General features: G+C 37.8%; 3 protein-coding genes across 7 annotated transcripts; 2 read left to right on the top strand and 1 right to left on the bottom strand.

Annotated features, from left to right (window-relative positions):
• Positions 1–445: 445 nt before the first annotated feature.
• anp32b (acidic (leucine-rich) nuclear phosphoprotein 32 family, member B) lies at positions 446–10487 on the bottom strand. Of its 2 annotated transcripts, none has more exons than XM_007542253.2 (7): positions 9555–10487; positions 4583–4732; positions 4380–4502; positions 4091–4283; positions 2205–2329; positions 2055–2121; positions 446–1173 (listed from the first exon to the last, which is right to left on the bottom strand). In XM_007542253.2, the coding sequence occupies exons 1-7, from the start codon at positions 9606–9608 to the stop codon at positions 1094–1096; spliced, it is 792 nt and encodes a 263-aa protein (XP_007542315.1). In that variant the 5' UTR covers positions 9609–10487; the 3' UTR covers positions 446–1093. The 2 variants fall into 2 exon arrangements, with proteins under 2 accessions (XP_007542315.1, XP_007542314.1); XM_007542252.2 differs by having other exon boundaries at positions 446–1176; positions 9555–10486.
• A 789-nt stretch (positions 10488–11276) lies between these two features.
• On the top strand, positions 11277–17293 carry hemgn (hemogen). 2 transcript variants are annotated; one of them, XM_007542250.2, is made up of 5 exons: positions 11277–11558; positions 14133–14204; positions 14824–14914; positions 15213–15976; positions 16807–17293. In XM_007542250.2, exons 2-5 carry the CDS (start codon positions 14138–14140, stop codon positions 16917–16919), a joined length of 1035 nt encoding a protein of 344 aa, XP_007542312.1. In that variant the 5' UTR covers positions 11277–11558; positions 14133–14137; the 3' UTR covers positions 16920–17293. The 2 variants fall into 2 exon arrangements, with proteins under 2 accessions (XP_007542312.1, XP_016521642.1); XM_016666156.1 differs by lacking the exon at positions 11277–11558 and having other exon boundaries at positions 13111–14204; positions 14824–14902.
• Positions 17294–18393: 1100 nt separating this feature from the next.
• On the top strand, positions 18394–23513 carry trmo (tRNA methyltransferase O). Of its 3 annotated transcripts, none has more exons than XM_016666155.1 (6): positions 18394–18479; positions 19304–19443; positions 19861–20035; positions 20956–21113; positions 21951–22511; positions 23156–23513. In XM_016666155.1, exons 2-6 carry the CDS (start codon positions 19347–19349, stop codon positions 23398–23400), a joined length of 1236 nt encoding a protein of 411 aa, XP_016521641.1. In that variant the 5' UTR covers positions 18394–18479; positions 19304–19346; the 3' UTR covers positions 23401–23513. The 3 variants fall into 3 exon arrangements, with proteins under 3 accessions (XP_016521641.1, XP_007542311.1, XP_016521640.1); XM_007542249.2 differs by having other exon boundaries at positions 18407–18613; positions 21951–22499; XM_016666154.1 differs by having other exon boundaries at positions 18407–18613.
• Positions 23514–23615: the final 102 nt, after the last annotated feature.

Genomic DNA, 23615 nt, shown 5'->3' with positions numbered 1-23615 from the left:
AGGGTTCCGTAAAATGATTTTTTTAATGTAATGCGATGTACCCACACTAACTTTGATCTGGTAAATCTCAATCACCTCTGGTTTAGTATCATCAGCAGGAGTCATAGAAAAGGACGTTTTTCGGCCACTGATGTCGGCTAAGATGATTAGCCTGGCCAACGCCTTTCTATGCATTTCCGCTCCCTGAATGGTTGCTATGGCAGATTGAAGGATTTGTCCAACATCCATGAAATAATCAAAGTAACACTCCAGGTATGTTTCTGGTCAGGGAATAACACTGATTTAACGCTTTGAAAAATGTCATTTTAAATTACACCCCCACCTTTAAAAATGTATTTAAACACTTTTCTATCTTTTCATTCAATAAAATTGAATGAAAACTGATCCCATCTGTAATCTTATTAATTTTAAAACGCAGCAGAAAAGCAAAGCAGGGAGCGAGAAAAGCCAAAAATGTTAACATTTTATTTACAAAGTTGTTTTTTTGTCATACAGAAAGTAAAAATGTAGCTACAACCTTGATTTGTGCAACAGGCCGCCACACTAAAAACCATGGCCTGCTGGTTGCACAGCTGCTATAGCAATAATTTTATTGGGAAAAAAAATAACAGAAAAAAAATAGGGAAATAATAAACCCAACAACAAAAAAAATAAAAGGAAAAAAATTAATCCAACAAAATATTAAAAACACAGACCCAAAACTAGATACCAGTCCCAAAGTCCTCACACGGGAATACATAAAGAGGGATGGACAGTGGAAATGTGGAATGCTGAGTGGTCGGCTGCCTGAGAACCTCTGGGGTTGCGGGTGGGAGCGAAGTGGGGGCGTTAGGTGGCTCTCAGTTCCTTGGTGTGGGAGGAAGGAGAAGAAAAAAAAATTAAAGAAGATGGGGATTGTGGGAGGGGGCAGCTCCACTCGGCCCACCCGTCGGTACAGTCTTGCTCGTAAAGAGCGCAGTGCTGGGGGGAGGAAGAGGAGGGACAAGTTGACACGGTTTAAAAAGGCGGTGCGAGTTGTTGGAGGGTGGACGTTCGGGTTTGTGAGGGGGTCAAAGAGGAAAAACTCGGTAGGCTCTCGTTTTCAGTTTTGCGTTTAATCGTCTTCTTCGTCGTCCTCATCGTCGTCTTCGTCCTCCGCATCTCGCTTTCTCTTTTGGCCTTTCCCGGCTTCTGCTTCTGGGTTGAATATACACAGAACAAAAACTTCATCAAACTAATGCAAGAAAGGCTAGTAATAATTATGCAAAAAAAGCTGCCTAAATCAGCAAGTCCTGTGGTCTTATACTATATAAGACATATCTTATATCTTATACATGTTTGTGAATACATTCCATATTCAGGCAACACTGTTCTTAACAAGCGCCCTCTAGTGTTCAAACAGTGTCACACCAGGAGAGTAAAGTTTTATAATTTTATAGAAGTCATCCACTGGGGTTTGGTAAAATTTTATATTTTGCATAAATTGAAGACAAACTGAATTCCAAAAACAAAACTTCCAAATGGGCAGAGCCAAGAGACACCGGGGGCGTGGTCACGTCCATCTGTGTCTCGTGGCTCCGCCCACTTCAGGGGAATTTTTTCAGAATTTGTTTATTGCAAGGAAATCCTCACTTTCCCTTTGAGAAACAACCTAGACTTGGGATTTACCAAAACACAAATTAAATATTTCTGGATCTTTGACGTACATCATATTAATAGTATTTAGGAAGCTTCTGTTGCTGTTTTTAATAAATTCATGTCAATTTTCTCACTCAATTTTATTGAAAAACTGATTTTTTTAAAACCAATTCTCAGGGCTAGAAGATAAGCATTGTGTAAAAACTAGTAGAAATTTTGGTTTTTCAAATCAGTTTGTTTGCAATTTCAGATGTTATTCTCTATTTTAAATCCAGAAAGGAAGAAGAGCTTCTGTTAGCTTCAGACTAAAATTTGGAATATATTTAGGACAAAAAAGAGTTTGGTTTTGATCAGTAAATATTCATTAAAACTCATCTTTGCTGAATGCAGATTTTATCATCCACCTGTGTAAATATGAGCTTTAAGTAGCTACTCACCCTCTTCGTCTTCATCCTCATCTTCATCCTCATCCTCCACCTCTCCATCCTGACCGAACTCGTCGTCCTTCATCAAAAACATTTACAAGTTTAAAAATAAGCAGCACTTTTTATGTAAACAATCCACCAGGATTGTTTTGGTTTTCTTACCTCCTCATCACCACTAACTTCATCATCATCTTCTTCTCCTTCTACCTCCTCTTCATCTTCCTCATCATCATCCTCCTCATCAAAGTCTTCCTCCTCCCCATCTTCGTCTTCCTCCTCCTCTCCCTCTGTAAAAATAAAACAAAAGAAATAAGTAAAATTCAGATTCTACCAAACCTGATTTTTCCCTTCAGTCAGTGAATGCACCATGCAGTGGCATACAAAAAAAACATCTGCCACATTAAAAAAAAAAAAGTACAAGATGTTTTTATAACTTCTCCCTTATTTTAAATGCAAGTATTCTGTAATTTAACATCCAATGGTCACGTTAAAGATAACAGAATTAAAGATGCAGGTTCATCACTTTTTCCATATAATGTCCAATGTTGGCTTATTTTATTTGCAAAATTCAAATATTTTATCCCCTTTTAATTAAATGATTAACATGACAAATCTGAGCTCATTTTGTACATACTGACCTTCAGCATCATTCTGCATGCAGTAATACTGTATTACAGTATAAATGCTGTCAGTGCTAAATTTCAACTGGCCCCCAAGTGGAAACCAGGGGAAAAACCCCAGGAACCTTCTGGGAAATCTAGATTCAAGATTTTCCTTATATATTGAATGCAACTCCGTAAAACAGAGATGTTATATACTTTTATTTTAAATTTTTCGGTGAGCAAGACCAAACTGCATTCGAACTTTATGTATGCTCTGATGCATAAAGTTAATATTCTGTAATTTTATAAAACAGGCAACATTTTCTATATCTAAACTCAATAAATGTTTTCCAAACAAAAAGTTCATATTTAAAAACAGTTTCTGCAAGTTTCAGGTATATTCATAGACAAAAAACAATATTTAGGCAAATTACATTAAGCTGTTTTTACTTAACTTTAGGTAGGATATATATAATTGTAAATTTAAGCTGGAGCAGATGTAATGTAGTTTCAGAGGCAGAATCTTGATAAAACAATTTTCAGGGTCTCCAGTCATTTCTACTGAAATTTAAAAAGTATAAACAGAAAAACGTCACTTTGAGTTTACGGTAGACATTCCTACAGAAATAAATATGGAAACAAAAATGAGATTGACGATCACAAGATTAGATGGATGTTAAAAGTAAAAGGGATGTGGAGAAACATCTGGAACAGAAATGTTTTCTAGACTGCACAGAAATCCTGACTGATCTATCAGTTTGAAAAATAACAGAGGGCTTCACATATAAAGTTTTAATTCACACTAAATATCATAAATTACATGCCTAAAGTAAATATAGGATATATTTTATATTGGCTGATGTCAGCTGATTTTGTGTTGATGTCAACAATCCATGTTTTTTTCCATCTGGTTTATGTTTCTGGAATGGGAGGGTGTTGGTCATGTGATGTTTGTTTGGTCATGTGAGTCATAGTGATGCAGCACAGGATTGTGGGTATCTAACTGAAGCAGGGAAACAGCAACATATAAGACATCACTACATTTCAGTTATCAAAGCAGAAATATAAATATCGGACTTCTTTATTGGCCCAAATATTTATATCAGCGCATTCCTATGCAACACCTTTGTGTTTTAATTTCTTTGTGTTTTAATTGAATTGATTCATTTGAAATGGAAACACAGCTACTGTCTTCTTCAGAGGTTCACGTTTCCTTCAGTGGTTCCTGGTGCAGCGCCCCTATAGGCGAGGAGTGGAGCAGCTTTTTCAGATGGTTTGGTTTGTTTGACACAGTGCAGTGCGTAAGCAAACCGCATCAACAGAACATGAACCACTATTGCATTTTTAGTCCCAAAACAAAACGAGTCTACCGAACTATCCAGTGTCAAAACACCATAAGAGACTCGAACTTTGTTTGAACACAAATTTAATTTTAAAACTTCATACCTTCGTCCTCGTCATCATCCACGCCTTCTCCATCCACCTCTCCGTCAGAGTCAGAGGCTTCCCTGTCCTCCATGTCGTAGCCGTCCAGGTAGGTGAGCTGAGGCAGCAGCTTGAAGACGCTCTCTCTGTAGTCGTTCAGGTTCGTTACTTCACAGTTGAACAGGTCCAAACTCTTCAGGTTTTCCAGCTTTTTCTGCAGAAACGGGACACAAATCAAAACAAAAAGTTTATTAAAATGTAATATGAAATGTGTAGCGTGGAGAAAAGCTCTGTGTGGACAGAAACATACCAACGGTTCCAACGTGCTGATGTCTTTCAATTTGTTTCCGCTCAGGTTTAGATGTGTGAGGTTGGGGAGTTTCTCTGCTAAAACGTCGAGGCCGCCGCTGATTCTGTTGTCACTCAACTCCAGCTGGAAGGTAAGCAGATGGAGACGTCAGCACCAGCTGGCGGCCAATCTCACGTTAAGGCGCTCCGAGGGAGAAATCTTACCTTTTTCAGTTTCGCTAGTTTAGGCAGGTTGGACACTGAGATTAGGCCGACATTTATCAAACTGAGGAATTCGAGGTTGACGAACTCGGATGTGAGGCCTTCGATTTTCCCTTCAACCGACCGACAATTATCGAGGACGAGTTCTCGTACCTGAAATTAGATTTTTAAAAATGTTATCAATTTTATTACTGAATTCTACAAAAGTCAATCATTAGGAATAAAAAAAGAGATTTAAAACATTAATTTACATGTTTTTTGTTATTAAGTAGTGGATGCATTACAGACTAAAACATCCAACATCTAATATAATGCAGTTTGCACCATCACTCAGGGTGACTGGCCTTTTTAATATTTCTTTTTTCCTTTTTTAAAATATAGACAGATATACCTTAGCAAGATCACACTACACTGAAAGACTCAAAGACTCAAAATAAAACAAGTGAAATGCTTAACTTTACATCTTTCATTACCATGATTTCTATTTTAGATGCCAGAATATGTTGACAAACATACATGTTTATGGTCGAATCATTCAATGCAGGTAGCTACACAACAAGCCCACATCTTGACACCTCCACCACTGTGCTTTGTAGTTGGTACATATCATTTCTGTGTTGCAGGGATGCACTGATTGCAGTTTTTTTGACCAATCATTGATGTTCCACCATGACGTTTCATTATTCAACAACATAACTGAGGCCTGCAGAGTCTGAGATAAAGCTCCTGGGTTTTTGGAAATTTTTGAGAGCTCATTGTAGATTGATGAATTTCAAATAGTTTGGGAAAACATTTTGGCCCTTCCCGGATTGATGGGCAGCAACTGCTTCTCTACATTTGCTGCTGACATTTCTCCACTTTGCCAACACACAGATCTATTCCCTCTAGACCAGAAACTAACAGCTTTTACAGCTGCTTTTACAGAAGGTGGCCACACTAAAGATGATTAGTAAGTCAAGTCTATAGGATAATTAGCAACTGATTGCCAATTCTCTATCCAAGCCTATAGAAATAGGATGCAATTCAGTTGTAAACTTTGGTTTTCACTTGAATGTTGTACAAAATTTCTAACCTACATCCGACTATTGAATCAAATTAAACTGTACTTAAATTGATAGAAATTTGGCCCATTTGTGAGGTAAAGTGTTAATCTTGATGCCACATTTTAATGTTTTATTCAGTCTTGATTAGATGTAATTTAGTTTTAGTCACAATTTAGCCATCTGTGGTCATTTCAGTTTCAGTCCATTAACTCTCAAAAGAAAATTACAGAAATTATCAAGAAATAACCTATCCAAGCAAAGAAATGTATTTTTCCATACACCTTAATTAGATCTGATTGAAAGTTTTCATTTATGCCTTGTTCAAAAAAAGATTGAAAAAAAAAAGTATGGTTACATTGTTTGTTTATAAAATTAACCTTGCAATCCAGTGCCTTAAGATTTACTGTCACTAAATGAGCTTAATTTATTAATTCTATCAATCTGTTTGTTTTTTTAAAATATAAAAACTTTTCATAGTGGCTTCAACTTTGATTATTGAACAATTATAATGTGGGATCTTTTGCAGTTTTTAACATCCGAGATCAGATTTCATTATTTTTTATCTTAGAGGACCCAGATTTATTCATGCGTTCCACTATAATTTTCAATTATCAAGACATGCACTTTTAAACGTATTTTGCTTTCACAGTAGGATATGGATAAAGCTTAAAAACATGTTTTTTGTTCATGAAATACTTTTCAAAACGGCCTACAGACAGGGTAGATGAGAATTAAAAAAAAAAAAAAAACTTTATTCATGTGTAGTTCATTATTCTTTCAGGGACATTTTGTAACGTTAAATATGAGAAAAACAACTCCAAAGGCGGAGTTTATCTGAGTCAGCTTGAACTCACACTGGTTGCGCAATTAAATGTTGGACAAAAACAATGAAAAGCAGGACTAGCAGAGGGAAAAACGTTGAAATGAATGGCGTTTCTAGTCCTAAAAGGACTTTCTGTGCGTGTCCTTCACCAAGCCGACACAGATAACCGCCTGCTTTCTTAAAACCCAAGCAGAGCAAAGCAGTAGCTTGCTATGGCTTCGCTGATGCAGCCACTAATGACAAATGCAATGATTTTTGGAAGCTAGCTGGCTACAGCTAGCCATTGCCCCCTTTTATAAACGCTGCGGAGCGGCAGAGCAGCTGCTACAGACCGCCCGCCATTAGACAGCACCACAGCAACGGAAAAGGACTGCCAACACACCCCCGAAAAGATTCACCCCTTTTCGATAAAACCAGCTTTCAATAAGAGGGTAAAAGTGGAATATTCATCGTCGTCGAGTGAACGACCCAGGTTGTTTAACGACTCGCTTTGAGGTAGAAGTTGCGAAGGAGAGAGAACGGAAAATTAGTGAGGAAAAAAAAAAACAAAGATGGAGACGGTTCCTTTCTGCCAGGGCTTCAAAGACGACAGAGCGACAACATGGCGACTCCACAGCTACAGTATGCAGCTCTCCCAACACTTCAATGGCGGAAAGGGATGTTTAGAACGACTGATTACAGATATTTAAACCTCAAAACAACACTTTTTATGTCTGAAAAATGTCTTTAGTGCAAGCGTGGCTTGAGTGGAAACGCAGACCGTCGAGTTTTTCGGTTGCCCACGCATGAAACGCGGATCACCGGATCTCCGTGTCACGCAGGCAGGCTGACTCGGTCTGTGGGGCCGCCACCAAGCCAACACATCAATTTGATTAGCTGCGTACGTGAAGTTTAGCTTTAATATTCATCGACACGACAGCTTATCGTATAATTTTAAGTGTATGAGTGGATAAAATTACATTGTCTTTGGTTAATGTCGAAAAGGGCAATATGGCGATCATGAAGTTCGCTTCCGAATTGTAGCTTCGTTGAGTAAAGGGCTGTTTCACTGCTTTGGAAGTAACCTGGACTTAGGACATTTGATGGCCTGAAAATATAGCTGGCAATCTTTGAAGCTTTTATTCCATTTGCGAAATAAATATTTATCTTTATCAGAAATAAAGCGTCAACCCTGTTTAAGTATTGTATTCTTTGATCTACAGGTAAATTAAACCATTTTGAATAGGGGAGAAAGGAAACATGATTTTTGAAGTTTCACAAATTGAATACAGGTTTCAGATGTTATAAGACTTGTTAAGAATCCATATGTAGATAGCCAGCCTTAGTTTAAATCAATCTAAGTTCTATTTTTGGATATGAACATGATGTGGTCTACTCTGCACAACAAGAAAATAAGCCATGTGCATTATTGTTTCACAATCTATATGCAAGACCCAAAAACAAATTTGTTTTGTATTGTTTAAAGCCTATTAAAACATTTCCGTTTGATTCATATTTAAAACTCAATGCAATTTTTCCTCAATTCAGGTTTCAAAGATGATTTAAGATGTTTTAAATTTTCCTTAAGTGTAAGAAACTCCAGTGTAATTTAAATTGGTACTGACAGATTAATACGTGTGTAATGTAAATTAAATGTGAAAACAAGAAAGCACTGATGAATGACTGCAGCTGCATAGGTCAAAAGATCAGTTTCAATGAGTCTGGCTTTTGTGTGTAATAATCCAATCTGTGTTTGACTTGAAATGTTTTGGTTTTTAATCTAAAAACTCTCAGAGGTGGTCTACATGCCAAAAATGTAAAATTGAATCTGCGTTTCAGGGTTTCATAGACTAGTCTGTTGTTCTAATGCTTCAAACTAGTTTCAAAGATTAAGTGAAAAAAAGCATTTAAACTGCCCTTGTTTGTGTTTTCTCAAATAAATTACTTCCAAGTATGATATAACGTCCTAAATTATGTTTATAAGATTTGTAATCCATTTGTACAATGGATTAATGAATAATCCAAATGTAGAACTGATTAATTTAACTCATGCAGTTTGTAAAATTGATCCCATCCTGTATAAAAATACATTGAGTTTTTAACAAATCATGAATTCTGTTTAGTGTGGAACAATTCAGCCCAGGTTTGGCTTGAATCAGCATTTTAGATTGAAAACTAAAACTCATCCAATGTGGCCTTAACAGAAGTGAAATGGCCCTTTACGCGACAGATCTCCGAATCACGAGCGAACTTCGGCGTCGTGGTAATATGGCGGGAACAAATTCCTAAGTTAGCTGGCTGGGTCGCGAATAATGGCAGCGCCTGATTCCATTTAAAACACGGGCAGTTTTCAGAGTCTCGCGGCGAAATACAGTTTGTGTGACCACAGAAGCCTGGAACATGAGTTGATTTTGTAGATTTACGTTAAAACATAGTAACGGCGTAAGCTTTTTAACGCATATTTAATAAAAATCTGAAATAGGAGTGGTTATGCATTTCGTATAAACTGTATTTACTGTGTGTTGAGAGTATCATTCCACAGTCGAGGTATAAGTGGGTTTTTTTTGTTATTTTCGCTGGCTAAATGTAACATTAAGTGCCACGACTCTTGATTTCGCTGATAATTAAACTCGTTTTAAACATCCAGGCTCCTGAAATCTGAATTAGTGTGTGCTTAAAAAGCGCCGATTTCTTTCTCTCTTTTTTTAGCAGTTGAGCTAGCAGCAAACATGGCTTCCGATGAGTGTATAAAATATAGCGCCGTGTGCATGCCAAACGGCGGCGGAGGAAGCAGCAGAAATAAGTTTACAGATTGTGCTTAGAGCCGTGTGTGTGTGCAGCGGCGACCGAAGAGGCTGCGAAACGGTTAAAGCACTGCAATAATAATGTCAGCAAACTGGGGGGGAACCGCCGTTTCAAAGTGACCATTGAATCCAGCTTTTCTCGTCTCGTTGCCCCCCTGAATAATACGCCCAATCCGCAACAGTATCGAGGGATTAATGCTTGTTATGCGACTGTTTTTACTCTCTGCTACAAAGGAGAAAACACAGCCTGAAAACCCATGTGGTCACCATTAGCGAGGGGCTAGCCAGAAAACTAAAGGGTTGGTTTTAAAAAAAGCACGACTCACATCAGACGGTGTCCTGTTTCTTAGCTCCAAGTGGATCCTCTTTTTCATGTCCATCTTTTCCCCCTGTGGAAGTGAAACTTTTTCCTCTCTCTCGGGTTCTGCTGGGATCTTCAGTCCAAAACGGCAGAGATGCCCCTTATGGAGGGAGAATATAGGGCTGTGTAATGAAGTGAGCCGAACGCTAAGTTAGTCGGAGAGAAGGGGAAACCATGGAGGGAAACGGGACTGTAACAAAATATATGCTCAACAGCGCCCCCCTCCGCCCCGAACCGCCCATCGCCTCTGAAAGGAGCAATGCAGTCAGAAAACATGACGCGGCCCCCATGAAATGGATCTCTGGTGCAGCTGGTTTCTGCGAAGAAGTTCAAATGTTTAAATAATAAAGAATTATTTTCAAGCTACCAACCAGGTGTTTCTGTTAAATAAATCAGAGGGGACTTTACATGTAGTTTGTCACATGTAAAACACTCTGTATTCCGTTTTGTCTACTGTTTTTGTTGTGAAAACACTTTTTTATAGAAATAAAATCTACCTATTCAAAAAACAAGCTCCCACGTGTGTGCATGTTTCCAGTGACATCATTTAATTTGCTAAATTCCAACGTAAAGTCTTTAAAACTCTTAATTGTCTCCAGATTTTCCAAAATGGGCCTCAAATTACATTTAATTCTGCCTCTTACTTGGAAATCAAATCATTCCCTTTTTTTCATAGATTTTCCAAATGATTTTCGTTTATATTTTATTTTTTAAAGATGCTCTCATTTATTTGTTCTAAAACTTGTTCTTATTATAGTTACATTGTATTGAAACTACAAGGCCTGTTAACCTTTTTGTAGTTTGGTTTGGGCTTTTGCTTTATTTATGTGTTCACCGGGTATGAATTGATTAGTTGGTACGAAAACATTGTTTACGAAATTAAAAAGACCTAAAATGTAAACAATGACAATGACCAAATAGTCAGGATTCTTTTTTGTCAATTTTTGTCTCCTTTTTTCATCTTGACTTACCTTTTTAATCAAATTAATCCTTTAAAGACATTTATGTTTACTCTTTTCATAGTGTTTACTATGTCAGCCTATTTGCTTAATTCTGGTGCCTCTTGTGATGTCATCAATCCAAATGCACTCAATCAAAGCAAATAGAGATTATTTTCCTCAATGCTCTTTTCATAAAAAAAAACTTTGTGATTTTTGTAGAATCCACATACTTCATTGATCAACTTTGTTTTATTCTTTCAGTATATTTTTCAATTGAATAAAAAAATTCTGTTGGTTGTACCTTTAACTTTTAAAGAAATCCAAAATAAATGATGTTTTTGATACCACTGAAGTAGTTTTTCCTGTTGTTTAAACCTGTTCTTAAATATTACACCTGTTATTGATTTGGATGTGCACAGAGTATTTTGCGCAGATAAGTATTGCTCTGTTTCTTAGTTGAACCTCATAATACATGTTTAATATGTTAATATTCTTTCCAGTATAGCATAGAAAATGGAAAACAATTTTTTTAGAGTTTTATTAGATTACATACATATTTTGTTAATCCATAGCAGGACATATTTTTTCCACTCTATTGTAAGATATGAATTAGTGAAAAAAGACTGAACATTATTTACAGTTTTACAAGTTAAAAGCAATTTGTATTTGAAAAATATACATTAAAAACATCCAAAGATATGACACTTTATAGTAAAGTTGATTACACAAATTGTGTTTTGTTGTTAAACACCATAAATCATACGATGTAACTCAGTCTAACTTAAAATCTGTTGTGAAATCATGTTTTGTCTGAAAAAGCATCCAAATTTTCTGCAAAAATACTTCTCCTCCCTTTTTCTTCTCGGCTGGGACACATGGCTTGGAAGGAGGTGTGCATTTGGTCTGGAGTAAAGAGAGCATTGTGCATACATGAGGACGGCTTCGCTCCCCTCCTTCAACCCAACGCCTTTACTTCCTGACACCCTGAAGTCCGAAACACTGCAGAACACTTCTAAATGTGACTATTGGTGTGTCTTTTTTTTTAAATAAAACAAAAATATCTCTGAAAATCTGGATTTTAACAAATTTATTAGATGTTTTCAAAGCTGTTTGTGGAAATCCGTTCTAGATGCTACAACTGAGCCTGTAGATGGCGCTGTGGTATCATTTGGTCGTTACACAGACATTCCTCAGTTCTCGGAGCTGAGAGTGGCTGACAGTCCTTCCTGCTTTCTGGCTTGAGTAATTTGGATGCCCATGCATACCTGGAAGGATTCTATGTCAGCTCAAAGATTTTAGGATTTCATCCGAAGACATTTAAGAACATGAAAGTACAGGAAAATATTTACATTTTCCTTTCAATCAAACCAGATTTTCTATTAGCCTTAGAAGATCTTATCTTGAGTAGTAATCCAAAACACTTTTCACCAATATATCCAGAAGTGATTGCATCACCATTGTGATTTTGTGACTGACTTAATTCAACAGAGATCCAGTCAAAAGCTGCTATTGGTGTCACAATGAGGGCAATGGAGATCACCGTCTGTGATATAAAGACATTTATATCTGGAAGAGCCATTGACTGGTTCAGTTATTACAGCTAGAAAATTGTAATCAGGCCTGAAATCTGAGTGTGGTGATGGACTCAGACCTGAACCTTCATAGTCACATAAAGATGGTTAAAAAGTCAGGCTTCTATCACCTGAAGAACATTTACAGGATTACAGGATTATTCTCCCAGCAGGATTTAAAGAAACTTGTCAAAGTTTTTACCTTTATTTGCATTGATTACTACACTAATGTGCTTAAAACAACAATCAGACAGTGCAATACAAATAAACTTGACTCAGCATTCCTGGCTGCCATTCCAGCATGAAAATTAAAGAACATTCCAGTATTTTACCATATTTGACACTAAACATGTCACTTAAATACATTACAAATAGTTTGGGCCTAACACTGATTCTTGTGGTACCCAGAACTTAATAATAATGACATATGATTACCTACTTATACAAACAGTTAACTTTTTAACCAGTTTAACACTGTGTTATGATTGATGTTAATGTTTCTTTAAATCAAATAAAACTGCATTTTTTCTAAATGCACAGTGATTGTTGTTTTCATGTGTTGTGGCCAAAGTCTCCAGTAACACAGAAAAAAGTCACTAGATTTGTAATTTTTTGAAAAAAGTCACCAGATGAGTCTCTCACACCACTCTATAAAAAATAAAAAGAAGACCTGGAAATTTTTGACTTTTGAAATTTAGCAATTAAATAAATACATTTTTTTTTTAAATTCTATAAAATTCCTGAGATTAATATCAAATTTATTTATTTTTTTTTTTGGTGGAAATTTAGTTATTTTTTTCTAACTATAATGACCCTAATACAAAACTGATGAGTTAGAAAGCAGTTTTTAAGGTGTGAGCCAACTTGAGATACATCGTTTAGGACTCCCAAGTGACCACCAATTAAATTCAATTATTTAGTTTCTATAGTATTTACTATAATTATTTTATTTTTTATTTTATTTTAGTTTTCAAGTTAGAATTTAGCCTTTCAGGAGCAAAAGAAGGCTCTTATTCACTAAGTTTGTGTCCAAAAACAATAAATTTGACTGTTTTGTTGCTTTTCTCTAAAAAAACAACAACAAAGCTCCGTCTGAATGAACCACAAGTCTCCCAGAACATTTTTTGACAGATGAGACCAAAATATGGTAAAATAAAACGAAGCTGGGTGATTCACAGCTGTACCGCGTTAGCTGACAAACACAGGAATCCAGTCGACACAATGGCTTAGTCAAAGCCCAGATCTCAATCTGATTGAAATAAGGTGCTGTGTGAATTTAAGGAACCCATTTTTACAAAAGAAAATGTGTCCATACTCCTCCACCGACTGATAAACAGAAAACTGCTGCTCCTCTTGAATCGAGGGGTGTACTTATTTAAATGGAACCCTCCAGCATTCCCTAAACAGCTGGGACGTTCAGGGTCATTTAATCTGTTCGTTTGGTTTTATTTTCTCCTGTGAGTGGCTCGGACACACACATGGGGACTCAATATGCTGAGAGCAGATTGAGAACACTCCCAACTGAGCGTGCTCCGTCTGAGCGATAAGGAGGGGATGAACCCTGCTGCAGGCTGAAGGGTGGGAGCTCTCATCTCACTTTGTTTGGTTCTGCCTGAAAAACCTGCAGGGAGGCTTTGGGGGGGCTGTTCTGATTATGTATGATTTTGGAGAAGCCTTTTGTGCAGAAATATGAACAAAACTCAAACTTTTTTGCTTGTAACCGACTAATTCAGCAGGTTGCATGCAAGCGTTTTCACCGCTCACACACCGACCGCCTCCCTCCGGTCAGTGTGTGCTCTCCCTGTCAGAGGGAGAGTTTTTTTCTCCCTCTGACAGCTCAGTGCCAACTCCTCCAGCTTTACAAATACGATAAGGCCCAAGCTGCAAGAACTCTCCCAGCTCTGAGTAATGGTTAACCAGATAATTCGTCTAGAGGAGGGGGGTGGGAATAGACAACACATTTTTTTTTTTTCTTGTTCTCTGCGCTGTTTGCTTGCGCGCCTTTACAGTTGAGTTCATTCATATCTGCAGCCAGAATGGAGGAGACGTCGCAACAGGAGAACTTGCAAGAAGTGGAGAATAAAATCCAACTTGAGGAGGAAGGTATTAGTTCTGCTTCTTTTTGTATTTATCTATTTGCGTTTGATCTGATAGAGTCGTAATAAGGTGGAGATGCAGTTTCTGTCATTGGGGATTTATTTTAAAGTCAAAGATTGGTCCCACGTTGCAAAAATATTACATTTTACCAAGTATATTTACTCTAGTTTCTAGTGCAAATATCTTGGTACACTAGAAATAAGACAAAACTAACTGAAAAGTAACTTTTCAGCTTGTTTTAAGTCAATAATTTTATAATATTGATGAAAAATTATGAGTTCTACTGTCAGTACAGACATGTTTCCCATGTTATAAGTGAAATAATCGGCCAATGGAACTAGTACTTTTCCATCAATATTAAGGAATTGTTAAAACAAACTCTTATATCTTGCTGAAAAGTTAAAAATAGTTTTGTCTTATTTCAAGTGTGCTAAGATATTTGCTTTAGAAACTAGATGCAAAATACTAGGTAAGATTTTGTGTTTTTGCAGCGTAAGCGTGATCAGTGTGCAGCCAGAGAGATATAATCCTACACAGGAACCAGGTCTTTCTGTTATGTCTAATAGCTGCAGATTAGTCCATATTTAAGTTTATGGTCATGTTTTTTGTTATGAATTTGTTTCAGGCGGGATCCGGCGGCGACTGAGAGACAGGGAGCTTCTCAGGAAGAGAAAAGCCGAAGCAGAAGAGAAGGAAACTAACCAGTGGGTTTTTGGGTAAATTTCTTTTAAGACAAACCCTGTCAGTGAAAATACAAGTTTAAATGCTTATGCTGAATATTTAAAGTCAAAGTAGATGTTAAAGTTTCTTTACAGAGTATGGCGATAACATTATCAGCTCTAGCTGCTTATCTCTCGTCTCGTTTATGTTGAATATGGAGCAAGAGGAAAGCAAAGGTTGCTCTGGTGGGTCTATGATGCCCAGGTCAGAGCCAGGGACTTTGTACTATTAGCTTAGCAAATGCATCACACCGCCCTGTGTCAGCTGGCTTAACAATTAGCTGGACTCTTTCAGGGTGGAGAGCCAGAGGAAAAGGTCAAGAGGCGAGAACAAGAGTGGCACCAAGAGGAGAGGGAGACCTCGGAAGACCGACCCCGTCCTGCAGTTCCCAGTCATCTCGGGTCAAATACTGACCTCTCAGACTGGCGTCCCGGCTGTGGAGTCACAACAAGCTGCAGATGTAGATGCACCTGCTCCTGTGCTGGTCCGAAACCCACTTTTTGAGAACCTAGAGGTAGATTCTGCTCCAGTTCCTGCCCAGTATTCAGCTCCAGATGTGCAGCTCCCAGTACAAAATCCCTATGCCGCTTCAGTCCCAGTACAAGCTCAATACGCAGCTCCAGAACCAGTACAAGATCCTTATGCTGTGTCAGTCCCAGTACAAGCTTCCTATTCCGCTCCAGTCCCAATAAAACCTCAGTATTCTGTCCCAGTCCCTGTAAAAGCTCCCTATGCCGCTCCGGAACCAATACAAGTTCCCTACGTCGCTCCAGTCCCAGTAAAAGCCTCCTACATGGTACCAGTCCCAGTTCAACCTGCTGATGATGATCCAATCGAAGTTCAAGCCTCCGATGATGTCCCAGTTCAATTTCCAGATGCTTTTCCAGTCCGAGCTCTGTCCCAGGACGTTCCAGCTGCAGTTCCAGCTCCTCCCCAGGTGGAGGCGCTCTACCCAGAGTCTCCAGACAGCGAGACCCCAGACCAGGTTCTGATAGAAGACTTGGGCCCGGATGATGAAGAGGACGTCTCTCCTTCGGGAAATGACAGAGCAGTTGAAGGTAGGAATGTCCTGATGTTGCTCTCACTGAAGCTGCAGTATGTAATGTTTATAAAAATTATATTATTTATGTTATATATACCATATTGTGACAAAACGATATGAGACAGATAATCTGTGAAAAAAATCAAGCTCCTCTGCTGTCTCACAGTGCTAACTAGAAACAACCAATCAGAGCCAGGAGGCGGGTCTTAGCGCTGTCAATCACCTCCCTTTGCTCTCTGCTAAGCTGCAGTTAGCATAGCCTGTTGTGAATGCTAAGGTCAGTTAACTTAGCCACTGATGAAGACTGCTTTTCCTGTAACAGTAAATTGTTTCCCCACCATTAGCACATTCAGCAGTGAGTATATGAGATTGATTGACAGCGCCAAGACACTCCTCCTGGCTCTGATTGGTTGTTTTTGACTGGGAGCGGTACATTTCTTCAGTAACAGTAGCACAAGGAGGTGGATTTTTTCACAGATTATCTATCTGTTATCATGCTGTCACAACATTTTGGCAGTTTTAACAAATATGTAAAATAAAAAACCACACATTTTAAAATAAAAGTTATGTACTGCAGCTTTTATTACATTTTTTTACTTAATTTTTTAGCATTTTTCAGTTTTTAAAGAATACATACAAAAAATTCCCGGACCCCAACTAATAAAAGTTCAGAGCATAAAACTGGATAAAGACAAAATAAATAATAATAATAAAAAGTAAAACCAAGTGTGAGACGTTCAAATAAACACTTGTTGCCAAAGTTCAGGTAGAGTTTCCATTTTTTCCCGTTCTTCTTATGAGTAACAAAAAGTCAGTTTAACCGTTTTATCTGTGTGTCTCTTCCAGGTTTAGATGAAACTCCGCTGATGAACTTGGCCGACCAAAACAAAATGTACTCAGTCCCAACGCTGTCCAGCCCTCCTCTGCCTCAGGAATACCTGCCAGGGAATCAGATATAAACTTTCCCCATCAGTCCAGATCTAGAAACCCAGATCTATTTTTTTATTTTTTAAGGTCACACTGTGTGTCTTAAGTTTATTTTGGTTAGTGTGCTTTTTCTTATTGCAGAGAGACAGTTGTTATTGCTTATGTGGAAAAAAAAAGCTTGAATGCAAACCATACCTGCATTGGTTATTTATTCTGAAATGTGCTTTACTGCAAACTAATACAAATTTGTCTTTTATTTTTTTGTACTTTGCATTGAGTAAAGAGCTAAATCTTACTTTCATTATTTAAGTAAGAATAACTTGTAATTGTATTCGTAATAGTGGATTGTCTTTCATTTAATTTTGTAAAAAAGATTAAATAAAAGTACCTGCTTACGTCATGAAAAGCTGGTCGTTATTTTCATCCGAGACAGAAAATTGTGTAAATATTGATTAATTATATTTTTATTTTCAGATTCATCAAGTTAAAGTGAAGTTAAAAAAATTAGAACTTTCACTTTTTTGATCAGTAACTTGGCAGGAAAGAAGGTGGATAGTCAAAGTAAACGACCCATTGTCTGCTCCACTACCTGAGTCAACCAGTGCCACAATAACTACAAATTTTAATCTCAAACAGAACAAAACTTTAAAAAATTGGTACTTTAGGAGAAAAATAAGGATTTTCTGAGGCATCATTGTTTCTGTTGTTACTGTAAATTTGCATTCCTACGTAATGAGGTAGAGGGTTTGGTAATAAATAACATAAAGACAAATAAATGACCTGTAATCTCTAAATGATGGCTCACACCTTTGAATGTATATGAGTTATAATAACATTTAATTTCCCTTTTGGATCAATTAAGTATTTTGAATTTGAATAATATTGGTCAATTAAGTTGAATCTGATTCCAGTCAGGTTTGACCAATAAAATGCAGGTGTACTTTATTTTTTTGTATCTTGTGAGTGCAATTAAATTAACAAAAATAATTGGTTTACCAGAAGAAAATATATGCCTTGAAATAACCTAGCCAAAGTTCATAAATAGATCTGATATAACCATGGGAGATTGAACCTGTTGTGTTAGGGTTAAAGGCCATATTGTCATCCTCCGCCCCTCTAACATGTGGGGTGCCACAGAGCTCAGTTCTATCCCTCCTTCTTTTTGGTTTTATATTTGCGTCTACTGAAGTAATTATAATAAAAATCTTATGCTGACTTCTTGTTATAACATCCAGCTCCCAAGGCCATTTTTGATCTTTTCACCTACCTTTCTGCTGCCACCTGCTGTTAGAAGCATGAATGTGTAAACAACCTAAACCCGCTCAATTATTTTCTTATTATTTTCTACCATGTCCGCAAAATTTTAATTAATGATAATAAAGCGGTTTTTATACTGCTTCACGCCCTGTACATGCTCAGCTGGGCGCTTTAGTGCCTCGTGTAAACTTGTTTGTTTTTCACTGTAAACAGTCTTTGTTGGCCAACAATAAAATCCAACACGTGCTTCCTCCACGCCGACGTCGAGCTGCGTCCACCGTGATGACGTTCGGACGACGGTTTGCTACTATCGTTATTAGCTACAGGCTAACCTGGTGAAACCTGTTTTCTCTCGTTGTTTCTTCTTCGTTTCAGTAAAAATGAGTCCGCTGTGTGAGCACTGCGGGGAGAACATGAAGAAGATGAATCAACAAGTTTCTGTAATGCGGAAAGAAATAAAAAATCTGAGGTATATTTAACTTTAAAAAGACCAAACTGAAGTTAGCATCCGATTGGGCTGCTGGTTAAAGGGCTGTTTCACTAAATCTGAACTCTATTTGATTTGACATAGCTACTAAATGATAATGGGGGAAAAAAAACATTAGGCTGAATTGGATTATTTCAGGGTAAATTATCCCTAAAAATGAGCCTTGTGGAATTAGTTTTCTTTAGTTTATTTCACTGCATTGTTTTATTGTTTGGTATGTCATGAACTGCATTTTAAATAATTTCTATCAGTTGCATAGTAATTTATTCCATGTTTCACCAGATTAAGTGTTGGCATTTTCAAGCTTCCCCTCTTCTAATGTGGTATAAATGGCTTCTTTTTATGTTTTCAAAAATATTAATAATATATGTAATTTGTATAGCACTTTTCAAAACACTCAGAGTACACCAAGTACTTCAAGCAAAATTATAAAAGGGGAATATTCAAATACGTAGCATGTTAAAAAAAATAGGTCACAGGTTGAAGCAAAATGTATTTTTATTAATGTTTATTCAGATCTGAAGTATTTTAGGTTTAAAATATTCCATATTCCTTAAAAGTAGTGAAATAGCCCTTTAACCATAATGTGAAGGTGGGAAGTAAGATGTCTCCAGTTTTGTACTCCTCTGTCTCCAGTAATAACCTTTTTTTCTTCCATCTTTTCCTAAACAGACAGACGTTGGACGGGGCTGTCAGAGCGCATCGCAAACATCTGATGTCGATTCAGGCTGCTGTGTCAAAGGCCGACTTTTCTGGCCACAATAAAAAAGACTGCACATCTTCATTATCAGCGCCAGACGCATTAGAACAAGGTGGATATACTATTTATACTTAATACACATAAACTGCACAACATGCTGTCATGATTAGCTGTTAGGACCGAAAACAAAATGAACTCATTGACAGAACTTCACAATGCCTGAAAAACTTTGATCAAAAGAACTTTTACTTTTGCACTAATTAGATGAACGTTTCTAAGATTAAATTAAATCACTTTAGTCACAAAGTAATTTTTACAGCTAGAATTGTCAAACTGTCAAAATTAAGATGTGTAACCATGACAACGATGGGTTATTTTTTAAAACAAACCGTCTCTTCTCTCCACCATAATTGGCAATGATCATATCACTGAGTTAGGTTAGTTGTGAACAAAAAAATATGTGCTGCGTTTATCTCTCCTGTTTTGATTAAACTGCCTGCTTTTAAAATATTTTAACCACACTTTGCAGGAAACATCCAGACTGTGCCGATTGGTTACATCAGCTCCTGTTTTTCCGTGAAGAACGGGACGCCCAGGCAGCCGACTATCTGCGGCCCGTCACGGGCTCAGCTGCAAATCCAGCAGAGCGTTTTCAACAACCCTGAGCATGCGCTGGTGGGCCTCGAGCAGTACTCGCATGTCTGGTACGTCACGCATATACTGCACATATCTCTGGGTCTCCTTTAACCTGTCAAGCTTAGAAAAGCCTCAAGTGGGTTTTGTCCTGCTGATAAACACTGTTTTATTTCTTTATTTCATAAACTACAGGAAAGAACTGCTAATTCTAAATTAACATCAGTAGGAGGAAAACGCGGTGAGGTTCTCTATCTGCCCCTGTGTTCATGGGATTTTCAGCTCAGTTTCTTCTTTCTTCTCGATAAACTGAATCAAAATACACATTACTGCACATGAAGCCCAAATCAGGGTGTCTGCACATCCTTAAAAAGTCTTACATTTAGTCTTATCTAAAATTAAGGCCATAAATTGTTTTAAATTTACTGGAAAAAACCCCAACAACTTTGCTCTTAAATGTGTTAATCACAGGCCTTAAATTTTGTTGTGGTGGGACTATTTAATCTGGTGTATTCTACTAAAGTTTTCTTTTTTCTCTTGGAACACAACATAGCTGCTAGCATACCCTTGGCTAGCTAGCTAGCTTGTTTGCTAGCAAGCTAGCTAGCAAACAAGCTATCTACCTCCATGATGGGTTCCTGCACATTTATCTCCAGTTGGCTGATATTCTTTTTAGTCATTAGGTACCAGAAAACTTAAACTCTGTCTTTGAGGCAGAGACTCTTTCCCAACCCATATGTAGTTTTGATCTTATTCCGGTCAAATTGGCCACTTCACACTCCACCCCATGCTGAGCAGCATTATCGCTTGAAGATCCCAAAATCATCTTTTGTAATTACAAATGAAACGCTGAGATGAGCTTAAGCAGAAACCTTCCTTTATTGAGGAGAAGGACATCAAAATATTATGTTTTTGCTACTTTTTCTATTTTTGAAGCCTGGAAGTGGATGTTTCATTCTGTATCTTTGTTGATAACATTCAATCTTTACAGGATTATTTTTCTTTTCCATAAAAACGGACATCAGAGTTACAAAGCCAAGGTGAAACCTCCCAGGCTGAACGGTCAGAGAGTCGGAGTTTACTCGACACGAAGTCCACACCGACCAAACTCCCTTGGACTGACACTGGCCAAGCTGGATAAAATTCAAGGTATGAAGCCATTTTGCATGAGATGGATGTAGGTATGTTGCAGCGGGACGTCACAAGTGCAACATCCCCTCTGCTCCCTGCTGGAGGGCAAAAAGCTGTCAAGTTGTCAACATAATGCACTAAATCATAAATGTACACATGTTGTATAAAAGAAAAAGGGACACACTGCTTTGCTACAGATTGTCAACACTAAGTCAGCTAGATAACAAGGTCAGGAAAAAGCTTTAAATAATAATAAAATAAAAAAAACAGCTTGACTTTGACAACCTTAACATGTGGATGTGCTGCAGAATTTGGTGTGTTTTAATTCAGTTAAAAAAAGTGACCTAAACACCAAATCTGAGAGATTATCATTAGAGCAGGTGTTTAAATTGGCTAATCTATCACAGCGATCATTTATTAATAATCTCAAAACAAACATCAAGTCTAAGAACAAAAGCAGTTTGTAGACTCTGAGTCTAAAAACAGAATGTTCTGTTCTTTGTGTGGGAAATGATTTTTTTTGTGTTGAATCCTGATACATTAGTGACCTTGTTGTTGTCAGTCTCCATGGCAACGGGTCTGTGTTGAGCGCCGTAGAGTTGTTCTTCAACGGTTTCTCTGCATTATTTGTGCCTTTACTGTGGCATTAAATGAATAATACCTACATCTCCAGGTTTCACTTTGTTTTTCTATCGCGGCAGCGCGGTTATGGACGGCATGTAAAAAAATCGACTTTTTGGCCTCCGGCGTTGAACGTGAAATTTCCGCGCGTAAACAATAACATGCAATGGGTTTATAGTTCATGTGGTGTGCGGTGATTTGAGGAAATCCTAAAATATTTAATTTATTTTCTAGGTGACACGCTGCATCTCTCAGATATTGATATGATTGCCGGCACTCCCGTCCTGGACATTAAACCGTACATCCCAGAATACGACTCTCTTAACACGAGGACAGGGCTGGAATCGAACCCAGATCTACAGACTGTGTCTGAAGAGAAGGAGGCGAACATCTCAAGCTTTCATCTAGAAGACAAAACACCAGGTGATGAAGATGAAGATGAGATTCTTCACCTGAGAGGGAAATCTGAAGCAGGTGTTTGTTTAACGCCGCCACAGACTCAGTTTTTTTTACCCAAAGAAGCTGTTAGTTTGCTGAAAGAAGTGGAGTCTTATGCAAACGAAGCTGATCTGACACCACCTGACTGTGAGGAGAGAGACAAAGTGTCAGACTGTGGAAAAACGGAACCAGCAGCAGAGATCGTGGACCGGCCCAGTTATGGCAGTGATTCCAGTACAACCATCGCCGACTGGATCAGAGAGCCTCCGGTTTCCAGCCTGGATGTGCGTTTCACCCCCCAAGCTCAGAAACAGCTGGAGGCGTTCCTTCCTGCACATTCACCTGGTAAGACAACAGGTAAAGGTTGATGTCCTCCACAAGAGGGCGCTGTTGTTTCTGACTTGTTTTAAAACAGGAATCTCCAAACTTTTTATGTGAGCCAAAATTGTCAAGTAAAAAGTATTCACAAGCAGAAGATAAAACAAAAAACTAAAGCAAGCACAGAAAGTTGTCTAATTTTTTAAATTTAATGTTTTGTGCAGAAAAGAGATGTTATTTATGATGAAATGTAAAAAGGATTGTGCTTGTTTACTGTGCTAGAAGAAAAGCTTCTATTTTTTCAGGCTCATTCGAACAAATTTATTCTGAGTTGTAAGAAAGAGATTCAGGTCATTTTCTTTTAAAATGCTTACTGTATTTAGCCAATTTTAATCAGTTAATTAAAGCTAATTTGGATGCAGCAAAGCTGGATTTTCAGTAAAAGTCTCTCGATAAACATGGTTCTACTTACTATTAAAGCCTGGTTATAAAAAGACAACTACTTTGTGTTATGCTTAACATTTTCCATTGGAAGAAAATTATATTGGCAATAATTTTACCATGATTTTAAAAAAGATTAATAAACAAATTTGTATCGTTCTTGAACTGCAGTTGAGGGCCACAAATGGCCCACAGGCCACACTTTGGACATTCCTGTTTTAAAAGCACGTCTCTCTTAACAGAACCGTCTGAGTGCGACAGACCCAGGTTTAAGTTTCTGCGCAGTCCGGAGGAGGCTGGCGCCGCCATCAGGGCTGTGCTGTCAGCAGACCCCAGGTCAGTTTACAGGAGAACCCGATGCAGAGACAGACTCTTCTTCTTCTCTCTGGACACCGTGGACGTCACCTGCTGGTTTGGACAGGGGTTCGCTGAGGTTCTGGAGATCCGACCTGTGGGACCACCTGGACCTGAAGATCCATGTCAGTAAAACAATAAACTGCCTGTTAAATTCTCCTCATTGCAGTGTCTATGTGAAGACAAAATTATGCATTTTATTTTTTTTTTCTCATGTGAGATGAATAATAAATGGCTTGAAAGATGTTTTTCTTTGTCTTTTTTCAAAATGCATTATCTTTACAAATGGCTGTGTTCAAATGGACAACATATAGTCCACATTTATTGGCACTCAGGGTGAAGATAAAT

Source organism: Poecilia formosa, unplaced genomic scaffold (genome assembly GCF_000485575.1).
Source record: "Poecilia formosa unplaced genomic scaffold, Poecilia_formosa-5.1.2 Scaffold668, whole genome shotgun sequence".
Classification (NCBI taxonomy): domain Eukaryota; kingdom Metazoa; phylum Chordata; class Actinopteri; order Cyprinodontiformes; family Poeciliidae; genus Poecilia; species Poecilia formosa.
The sequence above is the reverse complement of the archived record's forward strand: the minus strand, read 5'-3'. Positions and strand labels throughout refer to the sequence as shown.